General features: G+C 43.5%; 1 protein-coding gene across 4 annotated transcripts in view; it reads left to right on the top strand.

The window, feature by feature from the left end:
* PIEZO1 (piezo type mechanosensitive ion channel component 1 (Er blood group)) overlaps positions 1-17,598 on the top strand; it is an 859,941-nt gene that overhangs the window by 598,589 nt on the left and 243,754 nt on the right. For all 4 annotated transcript variants that reach the window (XM_078670084.1, XM_078670083.1, XM_078670082.1 and 1 more), the window contains 3 exons: positions 8,745-9,005; positions 9,701-9,815; positions 12,667-12,845. In XM_078670084.1, coding sequence (XP_078526210.1) covers positions 8,745-9,005; positions 9,701-9,815; positions 12,667-12,845 — 555 coding nt within the window. The remainder of the gene's footprint in view (positions 1-8,744; positions 9,006-9,700; positions 9,816-12,666; positions 12,846-17,598) is intronic.

The following is a 17,598-nucleotide window of genomic DNA, read 5'->3' as shown; positions in this document are numbered from 1 at the left end:
TTTCTTAGTGTAGGGGGCTTGAACCCGCCCCTCTTCTCCATTGGCTGGCCTCGTAAATGCTGGCCAACCATTGGAGGAGAGGGGCGTCACTCCCTTTAAACCCCATCTTTTTCAGATTCGGGGGCATGTTTTTTAGGTTCTTTCTATCTGTGACGTCATCCATCACTCAAACCTAAAAACACGCCTCCGAATCCCAAAATGGCCGTGTGTTTCTCCAAAGCATTTCTGCCTCGCCTCGGAGAAACGTGGTCGTGTTCATGGCGTACAGCGATCCCCGAAGGGGGCGGGGGGGGCTCTGTACCCCTGACATGGTTTGCACTGATTGATTTGAGCAAGAGCCCCCTCGTTGTGCTTGCTCTCCTGCCCCCTGTTCCCTCGTTGTGAGCGTTTTTTCTGGCCTCTGTTCTCTGTGTGTGTGGCTCTGTGTGTGTGTGGCTCTGTGTGTGTGTGGCTCTGTGTGTGTGTGGCTCTGTGTGTGTGTGGGACTCTGTGTGTGTGGGACTCTGTGTGTGTGGGGCTCTGAGTGTGTGGGGCTCTGAGTGTGTGGGGCTCTGAGTGTGTGGGGCTCTGAGTGTGTGGGGCTCTGAGTGTGTGGGGCTCTGTGTGTGTGGGGCTCTGTGTGTGTGGGGCTCTGTGTGTGTGGGGCTCTGTGTGTGTGGGGCTCTGTGTGTGTGTGGGGCTCTGGTTGTGTGGGGCTCTGTGTGTGTGGGGCTCTGTGTGTGGGGCTCTGTGTGGGTGGCTCTGTGTGTGTGTGTGTGTGGGGGGGGGGGCTCTGTGTGTGTGTGTGTGTGTGGCTCTGTGTCCGCGAATACTCTCTACTACTCTCTAATGCTCACCTATTGCCATTGTAAATGACAATACCATTTATTTATGTTTTTAAACAAAAGAAAAAAAGTCATGAGCAATGCCAATAGCTCTACCTTTAATAATGCCGAGGCCATTGCATTGTAAATGCTTGTTATCAATTATAGCCCATCCTGTCTTTTATATCTCCATCTGTGCATGTGTCTGTCTCTCTTTTCTTTTTTTATGTAGTTCTATCATAACGTAATGTTCAGTGCCACTTTCATCTATCTGTCGTTTCCTTCCTGCCCCTCTCGCCCTCTTTCTTCTACCCTTGTAAACGTTCAAGTTCATCAGTTGCAGCTGCTCTCTTCTGGGTCCATTTGCTGGCCTTTGGGTGTTTAGATACCTGCTGATCTGCAATGCAGCAAATTCAAGTCACAGGCTGGAACTGGTTCCTAAAGTCATTCCTTGCCTTTATTGTTACCGGGTGCTGTTTGTTGGTGTTAGTTTGTGTTTTAACTAGCAGTGTTTGTCCACTTACAAAACACTGTAAGCCACAACTAGAGCTATTAGAAACCTCTTTGGACCCGCCGACTGGAATTTCCTCCAAGTTGTTGTCTCTATTTGAAATATATGTGTGCTTAAAGGTGGCAATTTTTATATGCATACATTTCTCTTGTATGCCCCCCAGCACCCTCTCTTCTGTCTGTATAAAACATCTGTTACCATTTACATGGTCTCTTGGTAGCAAAGCTCTAAAGAGAACATAAAAACAGAAGATGCCTACATGTGTGTTGGTTGATGGGGATATATATGTTTCTGACTGTCTGTTTTTTAAAGTTTACATGGTCATGTATTTGTTTAGGCAGTACCATACACCGGTTTGGTGGCAAAACACCCAAATACGTGACCCCCAATCTGTTTTGTATGGGGACGACACTGTCAGAGGAAGGGCAACCAGATTTCTAATGCAAGCAAGAAACATGCCCCCTCTAATCCCCTTTAGGGTGCAAAAAACATCTGGCGCACTTGACCTTTACACCCATGCGCCCCGTGACCCTGCATCTGCTACACAATTCATGGCTACACCCCTGCACGTACATGGATGAGAGAGGAAGATATGCATGATCTGCTTGGCATATAATATAGTTTTCTGGGCATGAGAAAGGCTGCCCCTCGGTTATTATATACATGGAGTCAAACTTTATGACCTGGCAATAGAATGTTTGTGCAACAATCTCAATGCTGGTGTTCGAGGTTTGCAGGGCTTCTCTATGCAAGTAAATGCCTCTATCCCTCTGCAGATGATGCCACTTCATTAGTCTATCTTTTCTCCCTTGCTTTTAACTTGTACTCATCTCTATCCCAAGCATAGTTTTAGATTTTTCCTCTCCCTGAAAAGATTACTTGGCCCAGTTGCATGTTGATGCTGCGTTATTGCACCAAGCCTGATTTGTACCATTGAAGGACAGAAGAACCTTTTGATAAATGCTGATGCACAAACCTAGAGGGGATAGAGAGAACGGAGGATTGAAAGGAACCCCTCAAAGATTGATGCAACGTCTTGAAACGGTCTGAGGTCACTCACGCCTAAAATAATCTGCAATGGCATGAACATGGTTATCATATCAACAAAGTTAATGAGTTGGGTGTTGGGAGAGTCCTGGGAAAATTGCAGAAGGCTCTGCTCTGTATCTAGTTGCTAGCTACTTGAGGCACCTATGTTGGCCAATATTAATATTACAAGTTAACTCCACCCTGAGTACCATATCCAGAGATAGGATAGCTTATTAAGGATGACATTTGTGGCCCTTTTCATCTGGTGTTGGTGATAAGCCTTTCCCTTAATATCCTCCCTCGGAGTTACCAACCATGCAAAGAGGGCCATCCCTTAACTCATACATCAATGTAGTCTACTCTCAGGTCACACTGGACCATTGCGTATAACCTGGAAGAACTTCCTAAATGGTTTTCTTCAAGTACCTTGACAATGGAGAATGTGGAGAGGAAGGCAATCTTCTTTTGAATTATTCCCTCCAGTATCTGCCTCAGGATGCATAGTGAGCCCTTAGCGGCTCCAGGTAGATACAGGTGACTCTGAATGCAGCATAATCGCATGCTGGGCCAATTTTAGAGATGTGTTTGTGTGCTTTTAGACTGTATCTTGGAAAGACTCTGTTCCCATTTTAACTAGGAGAAACTGAGTGAAGAAGTGAAATTACTTGTTTAAGCCTAAACAGAAAGTACTAAAATGAAAAAGGAACAAGAGGAGTAATCTCTTTGAGAAGTAGTAAACCTTGGAGGACTGGCTTGGCCTCAGTCATTAGCGGCCTGCACTTTGATGAATTTCTCAATAAAGTGCATGCACAAACCTAGTTTCTTTTACTTGGAGACCAGTGAAGACCCATTGATGAGTGCTGCTATCCAGGTAAAATATTTAAAGTACAAACCTTGACCCCGTGCAGTTCAGCATCCAATCCGTAGGCATTCAATGAAGGTTTCATTTCACATTCCGGAGGAAGGTGTTTGTAGAGCCTGGACAGCAATCATTCCAGTCCTCTCCATATCCTCATGCGTTGAGCACAAATAAAATCCTCAAACTACTTTCTCCTCCTTGAATAAAAACGAAAACCTTTCACCTGATCATCCATGTTCTTCTCATATCATTGTTGGAGTCTGGCAACTCCATTCTTACAGATTGCCAAAAGTTCACCTGGCACAGATGAACTGACTCAGCAGCCAGAATATTTTTAATGAGCAGAGAAATTCAATCAACCCCTTTCCCCACAGTCTATTGTGACATGGCTCCCTCTTGACCCCAGAATTAAATAAAGTAGTCCTGTATCCCACTAAGCCCTTTCACTTCAAAAACTAGCCTCCTTTTTTCCGAGCCTAAAAATCTCTGGAAAAAAATGTAAATCTTAAGTTTTAAGACTTCAGTCTAAGACGTTAACCTTAGACATGCATGCCGTCCAATTCTCCTCATGTGTAACTACCTCCGTTTCAACTCGCTACCTGATGGCCAACAACAATTCCAGAAAAAAGTGAACGTATCTGTTTCTTCTATATTTTGATCCGTAACTGATATTCTGTATTTCTCTTCCTCTGCTTAAATATATCCAAGCGGCCACTCATTTACCTTCTTTCGTCTTCTGACCTTTCCCCCTCCACTGACTTTTCCACTTGCTCCTATTTATACCTCCGACTGTCCTCATCCTTCATGATTTTCTCCAATTCTAGCTCCTTTGCCCCATCGTCCCTCACTCTCCTCTCTCCAGCCGCCTTCTCCTGCATTTTACCCATATTTCGTCCCATTCCCTCTTTACTTGGTCTACAATCTTCCCTCTAGTCTAAACCACACCTCTCTCATTTGCAAATTCATCTGTCAATCCTTTACTGTTTGCTTTCACTTACTCCCCATTCTCTCTCTCCCATTCCTGCTTTGTCAGTGTGATATTTTTCAAGCCTTCTTTAGATTCCCAAGTTTGCAGTAGTCCTTAGTTTCACTGTTCACCATTCTCTGTAAGGAGATTCCGGTCTCCATTGGTTTTAATTGTGACCTGTACTGATATCTGGCTTAGGCAGAGGCGCACCATATGGAAATGTGAAAGAAAGAAATAATTTCACCTTTCTCTAGAAAGAAAACATGGCTGATCATGGTGCAATAATATTTCAATTGAGGAAAGGGGATGATGAGCACTTGGTACTGAAGGTCTGGTTGCAGCAATCTATGTGCAAGCCAGACCCCAAACAACTCTTCAAACAAACATTTGCAATGCAATAGGTCCCGCATTTGTGAGAAATTAAGCTATTGGCATTGTAAATGATAATTCCTTTTATTTATCTGTTTTGATAATGAACACATAAATAAAAGGCATTGTCATTTACAATGTCAATAGCCCAAACTCTTCTAAATGCAAGACCTATTTCATTTCAAAGAAGCGGCCGCCATTGTCCCAGGCAGCTTGGAAAGTGGCATGGCATATTGAATGTTGCAGGAAAGCATGTCAGGCCTGCAGTAGGAGAAACTCATTAAAGAAACTAGTGCTTACAGACTAAATAAGACACAGCGTGTAACAACAGAAGTAAAAAGGCCAGTTCTCATGAGAGGTTACAAATGAAGACAAGGCAGTACTAAGGAGGGACTAACAAGCCTATTAACGAATCAGAAGCTAGCATTTACAAAGGACTTTGACTCAGATAAATATCAAATATGGGCGGAGAGTGGGCGGGTTTAAAGTCTATACTCGAATACAGCATGCCTCTCAGAGCAGCGCATGCATTCCACTTCAAATTAGTTTCCAGTTTTTAACGGCACCAGGTGTCCTATGCCAAGGCTGCTTACGTTGCTAAATACTTGTTGCTATATAAATCAAGATAAAGTGAATAGTGGGACCGTGTCCAAGGGAATATTTCTAGGGAAGTCAGCAGCAAATGAAAGACCTTCACTGTGAGACTGAATTCATCGCTCTTCAAAGCAAAGCATCATCTACCTTAAGGAGATTAGGGTTGTAGTGCAGAAGAGCCTGGCCACCGATGAACAACAGTGTAGTTGTAATTAAATCTGCATTTCCATAGAGACATGGAAATGCACAGTTCTGGGCTGGTGCTAATGAAAAGTCCTTGTACCCCAGTCAACAAGCCATCCCGCCATTCATATTGGGGAGCTCCTTTTTTCAACAGTCTTTTGCATTTAATGCTAATATAGCTGTTGTAGGATGGTTCCTCCTAGCTGCCTCATAAAGTTACATGCAGACTTGTCTAAATAAGTTTTGTTAAGCTTGTGTCCTTTATACCGGGTAGTTTTAAAGCTTTTTGTTACCCAATTAATTACCCCAGAAACATTCAGATGAAAGCGACAACTATCAGGTACTCAGTGAAATTATGATGCTCTAATGTTCCTGATGGTGCCATAAATTTATTGTGCGACATATGTCAATTCTAGGTCCCAATCTGCTGATTTTCTTGCACTTGAGCCATCTGTACTATCTCCTTACTCCTCCCGAGGGCCATACAATGTCCCTTGTTATGGTGTTGGCTCTCAAGCCCAGTGGGGTACGAGGCACTCCTCCTTGGAAGGGTCATCATGCAACGGAAAGTTAAAAGAAGTGACCGCCTTGTCTGTGGAGATGTTTTAAAAACATTGGTCCTTTGGGCCGGAGTATGTTCTAGACCAGTCAGATTTCATCTGCATGGGCATTAAAACTGCTCTTAATATACATTATTGGCAGTAACACTGGAAGCCCTCTGCCAAAAATGCTGTTAAAAATGACACAGGAGTTACAAGATTAGAGATAATGTTTGGGAGATTTCATAGGATGCAGGAGGAAGCCATGAAACAATAAGCCAGGAACAAGACCTTACACCATTTTTATTAGTTGTATAAATGCCCAAGGTTGTGTCCCCAGGACCAAAGTTACACTGCTGAGCGCAGACAGAATTTGCTGGGTCACTAACTCCACATACATGCTTGAAGGTACATGAGGAACACTGATGAAACTATAGCCTCAGATGAGTTTAAATATGGAAAAAAGTACATTTCCGAAGCTCTCCGCTGTCAGTCCTGCAAGAACCAACTTATCTGGTATACTTACATCAATGGTGCTGCATATTAGTCTGCACTAAAGCAGTGTGGTTCATTTTTAAATAAATGGGCTTAGATCAGTGGTCTTCAAACTTTCTGATGCAGAGACTCCCCATCAGAAAATTTTAGGCGGAAGGACCCCCTCTCTAGTCAGAAACTACTAACTTACAATTTTACAATTTGCTTTTAACTCTGCTATGTTGGTACGTCAGGTGCATGCTTGGAAGGACATACATATGCATGTATTACCATACAAAGACATTCCTTTCTCATTATCACAAAGCAGAATACCAATCTTCTAATTCTGCTGCACTTTTACATAGAACATTTTAATAAACAATTAATAGTGTTATCCATATAAAATGCCACTGGCTTTAACAACTTTAGATGGATGAAACTCTGAATTACGTTTCCTTGCTTTTATCCTGTAATTTACTGGTCACACAGCTCTCAGCAAGGCACACTCAACTAACTGAGCTACCGTACCGTTTTAGTTCAGTGTTTACAAAACATGAGACAAGATTTGGACTATGGAAATATTAGGGAAATCAGGTAGAAATGTTGGGACCACTTCCTCTGTGAATAGCATGAGAGTCGTCTCTTTAGATCAGAGTCCCCCACTGCACATTTGATAAAAAATCTTGTAATCAAATTTAATTTTGACCTAGCAGTGTATAAATAGATTTGCTCAATGACTAAGAACTACATCAGCTATCAGGAAAGAAACAGTATACACCCGTTTCCGTAGGTCTTTGAAGACTTGGTTGTTTAACCCCTTCCGCGCTAATGACAAAGCCAGCTCGTCATGGGCGTTACCTGCGCTACGCGGATGACGAGCTGGCTTTGCCACGATACGCGCGATTTTCAAATTTCAGCGCACAGCGGGAAAACCCGCTAGCGCGCATGCGGTTAACCAGTAAACCTCTCTAAACTGCTATACATTTCACCCAGTCTGTTCTGGCGCCGGGAAACCCTTTTTGGATAGCTGTCGGGCCTTACAAATTCAACTAATAAATAAAAAAAAACTTTTTTCAATTAAGAATACTAAAACGGGTTAGGTTTCTGTTCAACATCCAGCAAAGAATACAGATTTTCTATGTTTTTGTGACTATGAAGTTTGATTACAGTAATGCTGTATATCTGGGGATCATGCAAAAGCCTTGAATAAACTGCAATTAGTACAAAATGCCACAACGTGACTCATACGAAACATTAAAAAACACAAGTCCTTCTCAAAGTGCCTAAATAAACATCATTGGCTCCAGGTTTTTCAGAGGGTTAACTTGAAATACATATGCTTAGTTTATAAAGCATTATATGGCGATAGACATAGCCCTCTTACCCACAAATCTAGGTTCTATACCCCCAAGGACTGTCTGCACCCAGAAAAATCTTGGTTATTGACGGTTCCCAGGTTTCAGAGAACTTTATGGGGAAAGATGGTTTTCAGTGGCTGCAGCATTGCTCTAGAACTGGATTACACTGAATCTGAGAAGAGAATACACTTTGATGGGATGTAGACTAGAGTTACTAAACACCTGGCTTTTACACTACAAGGCTCCTGTGATTTTATATGACTGGTTAGTGATTTGCAGAAATGGTCTTTGAAGAGTGAGCGCTGAGGTACTTACCTGTATATAGCGCTTTAGAAGTGGCCAAATATAAATAAATAGCAAGCAGAAAAGTGCTCCTCGAATCACAAAAAATTGAACACAAAATATAATCCTATATAAGGATGTGGGGTTTGGTGCAGCGTTAGACTGAACGTTGGTACCTGTTGCCATCATTTGCTTGGCAGATGCATATGCTACTCATAGCAACCAGGGGCATAACAAAGGCGCCCGCATGTGAGGTGGCCCCTCAGCATATATTGCAGGGTGGCCTCATCACGTTTTGTTAAGCCACAGTCTATTAACTGGAGCAGCACTCTCCTGAGAAATCAAAGCCAGGCAGACAGCTAAACACACCTTTCTGCCAGTGTGCTGCTGGCCTGAAAGAAATGTAAATGTGCACAACGAGTTAATCTGCAAATCCTTTACATTTGCAGATTAACTCCTTTCACACATTTGCATTTCTTTCAGGCCAGCAACACACTGGTAGAAAGGAGTGTGTAGATGTCAGTCTGGCTTCGATATCCCCCCACAGGAGAGTCCCTGAATAAAATTCCAGGGAAAGCATTTTAAATTCATTGGGACCTTTTCTTTTAGCAAATGAAGGGCGAGACCCCCTTCCCATGCCTCCACGGCCCCCCTGGGGGTCGCGCCCCACAGATTGAAGACCTCTGGCTTAGATTGTTATCCACAGTATTAATTTATCGCTCCTTACATTGGTCATGTTTGACTCGCTGAATGTGTTGACCATGTTCTTGCCACAGGTCTGGAGTATCACCTACCACAGCTGGCTTACGTTCGTGCTTCTGCTCTGGGCCTGCCTCATCTGGATTGTGCGGAACCGGCGCCAGTTCGCCATGCTCTGCTCCCCGTTCATCCTGCTCTACGGCATCTCCCTGTGCAGCCTGCAGTACGTCTGGGCAATGGATTTGGAGTCAGAACTTCCAACAAAGATTGGCTTCATGAGCTTGACACAGCTCGGCCTGATCCGGTCGCAGTATCCTTGCTTCCACTTGGGTGCCATGGTAAGCCCCTCATATTGGGTTATTTATATATGGATGGAGTTTGCCTGTCAATTGGATATAGAAAGATAGTATGAATTGTTTCTAACTTGCCTTGTTTAAAGCTAATCAAATAAGGATGGCTCGGAGAGTTGAAAAGTCATGCAAATACATTTTTTTTTTTTTGGCTCAGAGTCCATCCTTTGATCAGTGATCAGCAATGGTAGAGGTCTCTCTTGTGGCTCAGTGTTGTTAAAGTCGCTGGCATAAAGCCTCCAACAGAGGAGCCGTGTGTGTAGAAGCAGGGGCCAAACTCAGTCATGTCCATTATTCATTAATGTTTTAAGGTTGTGTCAGCATTCAACCTATCAGTGGTTCTTGATGCGAAAGGGGTTAGTGCCCGTTCATGTGGGGGGTACTTGGTGCTTCCCATTTCGTTGTTGTGAGTACTTTTATTCTTAGTACTTTTTGGAAACGTTTTTAGGGATTAAAATCAGGTTGATACTTTGGAGAACTTCTATACTTTGAGATATAAAGTCAATAGCTCATCAGATCCAACCTTTTTTTGACTTTACATCCATTTTACTTTTGAGATACTGGCCCCAAGGATTAAATGCAATGAGTGTCGGCATAGGCGAATGTCGCTGCTGATGTGTGTATTGCAGCTTCTACATTTCTCTTTACAAGAGCCTAACTCCTACTTTTCCATTGCTTCTCAGCTCCTGTACACCCTTACATTTTGGCTCCTGCTGAGGCAGTTTGTGAAGGTGCAGCTCCTGAAGAGGAAGCGGAGGACGTCAGTCCCGCTGACAGAGGTGGCCGTGGCAGAAACAGGTGTGTGGAAAAGTAATGAGTTACTCACCTCTTAACCAGTTAGCCAGCTTCTCTGGATATTCATAGCATGGAATAAAGACTTATTTTCAGTATCGCATGAAGTATCACTTCGTGAGATTTCTTGGTTCCTGCTCCTGTTAGGAAAGCCAAGATTACAAGAAGAGATTCTGAGGGTTAGAAACACTGATAGTTACAAAGATCATAAAGCCATGGGCCACCTGCATGCTTTGGTAAGTAGGTATTACTGGTGCCCCTCACCAGCTACATTTAGATATCTGCATCAAAAAAAGTCGAATTCCAAACCTCCCTCTAAGGCTTGCCCTTATTTGAGTGAACGCTTTGTATTAAAGATTGCAAATAAGAGTTTGGATCTCAGTAGGTGTTTTACCAATTTGCATTCCCTGTGGTGACAGGGGCAAACATTAAAGTATGCACCCCAGGCATAACGAGCGACCCCTTTTAATCAATATCACTGTTATGGCTTTCTAGGGAAACCCACCCAAATGACATTGTCATTGCTTGTAATTGTGTTTTCTGAATGATAATCATATTAATGATAAGAAATGTTCTGTACTTGTTTGTTGAGAGATGCAAGTCCAACTGAAGGGCAGATAGAGAGTAATTGAACTTAATGTACCAGTTGAATGCCATAGTAAAGCTTGAAATGTTTAGCCACAAATGTATTTTCGGAACAAACCTCTCATCTATGACTCACTGAACTCCCAGTTTTTCTCCCACATTTACTACTAGATCGCTACCTAGGAAAGACAGGCAAGGCTGTGGTGGAGGGCTGCAGCCATAGGTTTGTGAATAGTATTTTGTGGTATGTTACTGCTGCCGTAGGACTACTTCACATTACAAAGTGGAGCTTGTGAATAGGCACCATGGTGCTTTGTACATTCCTTTGCTTAAGGTGGAAGGCATGTTGAGGAGGATACTTAATGATGATGAAGTGAAGGCGCTATGATGAGATTGTAGAAAATAATAATTTCACACAAGGGTTGCTGGTGGTTATGATGCTTGGACTTTAGGTTTCTTAGTCCCAAAGAGGCGCCTGCTATTTCCTGTTTAAAAGAGTGCATCATAACATGGATGAAGGGATAACATGCTGGAATGGGGTCGAAGCATAGCTCAATGCTAGGCTGTGCAAGCATGACGCAGGCAGGCACTCGAACAAACCAAGGCATTCTATATTCATATAAATTAAGTTTATATAAAATTCTTATGAATTAGAGTAATTTACATCTTGATTATCTTGAAATTCTGATGTGTATTCACGCTTTGTGGATGAAAATTAGATGATTTGGTTTTAGAATGTCACCAGCAAGTCAACTAATGAACATTTCTATTACTTTTGTTAATTTAGTTAATTGTTTATGGTGTCACTTTGGTGTCTTTAGGTCTCGTGAGATCATAAAGAATGTGGATATCAAGTCCAAATTTAGATTTTTTGTAAAAATGCAAAACACCAGGCTCTTCCCATTGGCAAACTCTTTCATAAGACCAGTTCTTGTCTTTGTGTCCACCAATTCTCAGATCTTGGCACTTGGATGAGGAGAACTCCCAATGTGAGGTTTTAGCCTCATCCATAGGATGCAGGACATATATCCAGGTGGCTGCATGAGGTGCAATGGAAAGAGGGAGAAATTCTAAGAGACAAAACACTGAAAAACAGGACAGAGCTGGCAGGTAGAGAGATGAGAAGAGAGATGAGAGACAGAATTGATGAGGGAAAGATTCACAGTCAGAGACTTGTGGATATATCAGAAAGATGAGCAGAGAACAAGAGAGACTTAATCAAAGAGGTTGATACTAAGTTGGAGATGGCGATGCAAGGGAAAAAGGTGGACAGAAGAAAGAGAGATACACTGGTAAAGATACTGAAAGAGAAAGGCCGGGTGGCCAAGAGAGATGAGTTAGTGGGAGGGAGACTGAGGTTTGGAAAAACATACTAAAATAGTGACTAATGGTGATAAACACTGGGAAAATTATATTTTGAGTGAAAGAAACACAAAGACTGACTGAACAAGTAATAAATAAAGGAAGAAAAATTAAGACTAATAGGAGTGAAAGCATAGGAAGCAAAGGAATAGAGACTGCGTGAGTTAGAAAGATCATTAGACAGAAGGGGAGGTAAAAAGAGGTCAGAGGAGAGAAAAGTTGATTGAGATAGATAAATAGATGTAAAATATGCAGATAAAAAGAAAGATGGCTTTATTTCTTTTTTCTGCTATTGCAGGAGGAGTCAAATCCTTCCCGTGTGTTAGTCCTAAGCCACATTATCTTTTTCGAGTGTGTCGGCTAGATGATGTTACTTATCAGCGAGGGTATGCAATGTAACCAATCATTCAGATCAAATGTCTGGAGTTGTCAAAGGACCCAGTGCATACTATATAAATACTGCCACTCACCTAACTCATTCACTGATTAACTCAAAATTTAAAGGGCTCCCTTCTCTCATGATCCTTCCTTTTTGAAGGTTGTGCTCATCTTACCCCAAAGAGCTTCCTAATTATATGGCCTGCCTTCTTGAATTCAATCTGTGGTTCTTTGTTCCTTGTATATTTTAAGTGGTGTTCTTTGTGCCCAGGGATTCCCTTAAAAACTGTCTTATGACTAACTGGCATGCATCCATCAAAACCACTCTATGAATAGCTTCTTCCTCTTCCCATTCGTAGGAGCAAATGTTCCCTTTCCCTGGGCCAGTTCAAGCACTTTAATGGAGCCATTCTGATGATAAAGGTCCAGCATGTGGATTCAGTATGCTTTGACCTTGATCAATTCTAGGATGTGGGAAGTCTACTGGTGAATTCTAGTCTGACCTGAGAGTCCTCTCTTTTTTCCCATCCAGAGCCCAAGAGGAAAAAGGACGCATTGAAGGTTCTCGGTGGGATGGTCATGGGCTTCTACGCGAAGTACTGGATTTATGTCTGTGCTGGGATGTTCATCGTTGTAAGCTTTGCTGGACGGCTGGTCGTCTACAAGATCGTGTACATGTTCCTTTTCCTCTTGTGTCTTACACTTTTCCAGGTAAGTCCCAGTCCAAAGGCAAATGTCCTGTTAACACAGATGGACACACTTTTAACATTGGGTCCTATATATTACCCAAGGAGTATATGTGATGTATGTGAAAAGTGATTAATAGACCATATGAAGCATGAATTACACAGTTTCACTCGAAATTTAGTTGGGTACACCCAGACATGAACCCCCTGCTCTCGGTGCCTCTGTCTGAGCACCAGCTTACTGGCAATGCCTAATGAGACAAAAAACATTAATTGGCTTTTTGCCTTGTGTATGTAGGACATGACCTAGCAGTGTATGGCCCACTACTCTATTTTAGGGAGAATTATACTGATTTTTTTAAGGCAAATGCCTTGCTGTAAGAGCACAAACCAAGTATGTCCTTGGAGAATTCCCAATAATCTGAAAGTATTAGCTCAAACATTTGACTCCCATTTTCCTTCATTAGTGAAAATAAAAGGCTACTCCTGGGTGAATGGATGGAGGATTCCTACATGTTTGATTAAGCAAAGGCTTTCATAGATTTGATGAAGGAAAGTTCTTATTGGGTTAAGTAGCAATGGTTGTTGCAGAATAGATATAGGCTAAAGTGTTACTAGATAGTAGTTTCAGTGGCTGTCGTAAATATGTTTTGCTTTCCCCTTTTAGAGTCTGAATTCCCCTTCTGTGGATGACGTGTGCTAATTAATTTATAAAAGTGAATATGTGTTATCAATTCAAATCCACCCTTGAAGCATGTAATAACTACTTAGGATCATTTATACTTTTCATAATTATTGTGGAATGACAGAGTTTGTAGAAGGTTGATATATATGTTACATTTGTTTTCTTTCCAAGAGATAACTGTCCGATAGATTGATTTCTGATTTGGGTTGGCATATTGAATACGTTCTTTGTGTCAGGCGGTCAGAAATCCAAACTTGCAGCTCTCGAAGGCTCTAAAGAATGTAACCTGGGGTGCTTTGAGGAAAGCATCAAGAGAGTGAATGGAGGGAAGGAGAGAAGGCTCCTAAAGAGTCAATGGATATAACACTTCAATACCAAGGGTGGTGGACCATCCTGTAGTGTGAATGCATGGTGATTCCAGTGGGGGAAAGGAGCGTTCAACAGGATAGGTCGAGTCCTATTGACTTTATGTATGTCCTGCATGGTTGGTGCCTAAGCCACCTAGAGCAGGTGAATAGATTATAGGCCCAGGAAGACCTGTTTCATGCCAGATTTTAGAGATATCAATGGATATGTAAATTAGTTTCATTTCTGTTCACAAGAATGTCAATATTCGTAGCATGGTTGGTTTGTAGATACACATACTTGGCATACTCTTTTCATCTAGTGTTAGTCTCGTACATTTTCAAGATGTTTTTCTTCTAAAAAGTCTCTCAGGGCACAAGCCATAGTGTGACAACTCCTCTTCGTGAACATTGCGCAAGGCTCAGACTCCATGTGGAATAATTTTCTGCCATCGAGTTAAATATGCAGAAAGTGGGCTCAGAGTTAGTGTCCTGAACACGTTTTTGTTGACCCTGTTCAGTTAATTGTTTGTTTCTGAATCTAACCCCGGTACTTGACCCCACCCCCCCCGACATGTGCATACCTTCGACAGCACTGAAGATTGTCTTCAACACCCCGGTGTGTCGAGGATCTTGTACCTCTCTCCTCTCAGGGCCATAAACTGCCTCCTGTCCTGTGTCAGAGAATGCTGCATGCGTGATGAAACAGACACTGTTTCAGATTTTTCCTCATTGCCATTCAAAATATGTGTGGGCAGACCACTAGAAAGTGCTCAACTTTTGCCTGTCACCTGATATCGACGATGCCTCCAGTCCATCGTGCCTCGCTTTCAGGTCCATGAAGACCTCTGGTATCAAAGAGAACTATGCTGGGCATACAGGAAGATGCACTAGTGGAGCTCCTCTGAAACCCTGGACAACTTCCAGGAATAAGACCCCCTTGGCATCGAAGAACATGAAAAGGCTGGCCTGTTCAATATCCCATCTGTGCAACCGTCACCCATTGTCCTCGAGTAAGTCTGACAGTGAGCAGATGGCAGATGTTGACCCAGCACTGAAAATCAGCCCTTGCGTGAAGACCATGCCCACAGTCATGAGTATACCTTCAACCCCCAGAGCCCCAAATTAACAAACCAGGGACCCAAAAGAAGTACCCTGCTGAGGTAGAGCACTGATCCTGCGTGAGTCAAATGTTGAGCCCTGAGCATGGATGCTGACAAAAAGGAAGGCAAAGGCCCCTGTGACCCTTTGGCTCTGGTAGGCACTGACAAAAAGCTTTGGAGCTGAGCAAGCCACAGTCCAGGGGAGCTATTTCACATCGGCCATCGAGCCCGAGCCACTCCAAGGATTCCGAACACCATATGTCCCATCTGGAGTTCACAATCCGCGGCCTTGCTGGAACCAGCATCCACTCCGAAACCCTCCTCAGTGCCAAAGCCGACCTCGAGGCCTTCCTGTACACATGAAGCCCAGATTGTTGAGGCTCTGATCTTAGAGAAACTACACCAAAAACAGGAATCCTGACTCAAATGTATGTTTATCCACACAGTTTTGGGCAACATCATGGCAAAACTGCCTCCACAACCATTACCAGAATGTCTGCCTAGAAAGATGAGGCCTGGCTTTTGAGAGGGAACCTTCTTCCATGACTCCCTCAACTGAGCCAGCAGCTAAGAAACACAAGAAAAGAGCCCCCAGGCCTCTTCCTCTGCCACACATTTCACATGTACCTCCACCACCACCTGCACACCACTCCCATTGCAAATGTGGCTAGAAAAGTCGCCTCTTTTATACTCTGAACCAGGTAGTCTCAAAGGTCCCTTCAACCCTTTTGGCCAGCCCTCTGGCTAGGACCCCTCTTATGATCCCTGGAATGACTATAAAATGGATCCCTCAGGTGACCTCAATCTTGAACACTACCCAATGAAGTCCTGCCACCCTGATGACACCATGTCATATCCTCAGGGGGTTCAGAGGGCTGCAGCATATCACAAAGTGGACATGCATCTCACCCAGATCGATGTCATCTTCCTTGTGGAGCCTCTCTCAATTTCTGAGCGTACCATCCAACTTCTACCTCTTAACAGTGACTTTGTCCACCTTCCCTCGATCACTTCACCTGTCTGGGGGAGGGTATGCGATTTCCAACTAGAGAGTTCTAGCCATAGTCTATCACTGATATTACCTCGAACTACACACAACCTCTCCTAGCATCCCACCTCCTACACATGCTCTCAGCAAAGAACACATCGCCTTTCTTTAGGAAGAAGTGAATGCCCTCTTTTAGAAGGGTGGCATAGAGAGGGTGCTTCTGCAACAGAAAGGATCCATTTCTAATCTCTCTTTTCGCATACTCAAGAAGGACGACTCTTTGAGGCCCATCCTCTACCTGTGGCCCCTCAACTGCTACATCCTATCAGATCATTATCTTATGACAACTCTGCGGAATGTCAACACCTTTCTTCAACAGGGTGATTTGATTATTATACTTGACCTCAAGGGCACCTATTTCCACATCCCCATCCACAATGCCCAACAAGGGTTGGCTTCGATTTGTGTTAAGTGGACAATGCTAACAATTCCAAGTACTAACTTCTGGTTCATTACAGCTCCAAGGGTGTCTACCAAGTTCCTGGCATTCAAGTCTTTCCCTGCTTGGGCAATTGGCTTATGAAGAGCAACAGAAAGCTGTAGTGTCCAGCACACATAACTGTGCCCCTGCTCTACATTCAGGACTTCATCATAATCTCTACAAAGTCCCTCCTGAAGCCTGTACAAATCCAAGTTGCCAAAGCTTATCTGGACCAAGCTTTTCAGCAGCTGCTTCCTGTTTTCAGCCAAATCATCAGCTCACAGTGTGAACTATCATGCTCCTTCTAGAAATGATGGCCGCCTGCATCACCATTGTTCCACACACAAGGCTCCTCATGCACCCTCTCCGATAGTGCCTCATGGTTCTAAGGTTCCAAGCGGACCCCGTATGGCAATTGACCATCACCCCAGGCCGTGGCACACAGCTACCCCAGCATCACTGTACGGGGAATGTTGCCCTTGCAACAAGAGGGTCTCCCCATCAACTGCTTGGAGCTGTTAGATGTTCATTTAGCTCTGAAAGTCTTCTGAAAAGTCCCTCATGCTCCTTTTGTCCTAAAAGACCAACAACATCACCTCAATGTGCTACCCACAAAAGCAGGGCAGCACACACTACCCTCAGCTGCCTCACTTAGCCCAGGGGATGTGGCAATGGGAACTCAGCCACAGTATTCACCTCATGGCGGAGTATCTCCAGAGGGTGGACAACACCATTACAGACTTGCTCAGCAGGAATCATCAACACATCCATGAGTGAAAACTCTACCCTCAGGTACTTCACAGGCCCTTCCATTGTTTGGGCATTACACAGATAGACTTTTTTTATCACCCCAGCAAACACAAAATGCCCAAACCTCGCCTCCAGGTACCCACACTCGCAGAATACACTACACAGCACACGATGGATGAACTGGTCAGGGATATTTACCTTTGCTTTTCCACCTCTCCCACTGCTTCAATAGGTGGTCACTAAATTCAGGCGCACATCACTAATCCTCATTTTTGTAGCATAAACTTGGGCCAGACAACCTTGGCACATCAACCCTCATGTGAGGCTACTGTTCAAGTTGGGCAAGTTCTAGTCAGGCATCCGGATCCTAGGCAGGTCACACTTCCAATTTGGGGTTCTAGAATATGGGTAACTCAGCCTTCCCTAG

Source organism: Lissotriton helveticus, chromosome 12, assembly GCF_964261635.1.
Source record: "Lissotriton helveticus chromosome 12, aLisHel1.1, whole genome shotgun sequence".
In the NCBI taxonomy this organism is placed as follows: domain Eukaryota; kingdom Metazoa; phylum Chordata; class Amphibia; order Caudata; family Salamandridae; genus Lissotriton; species Lissotriton helveticus.
The sequence above is the reverse complement of the archived record's forward strand: the minus strand, read 5'-3'. Positions and strand labels throughout refer to the sequence as shown.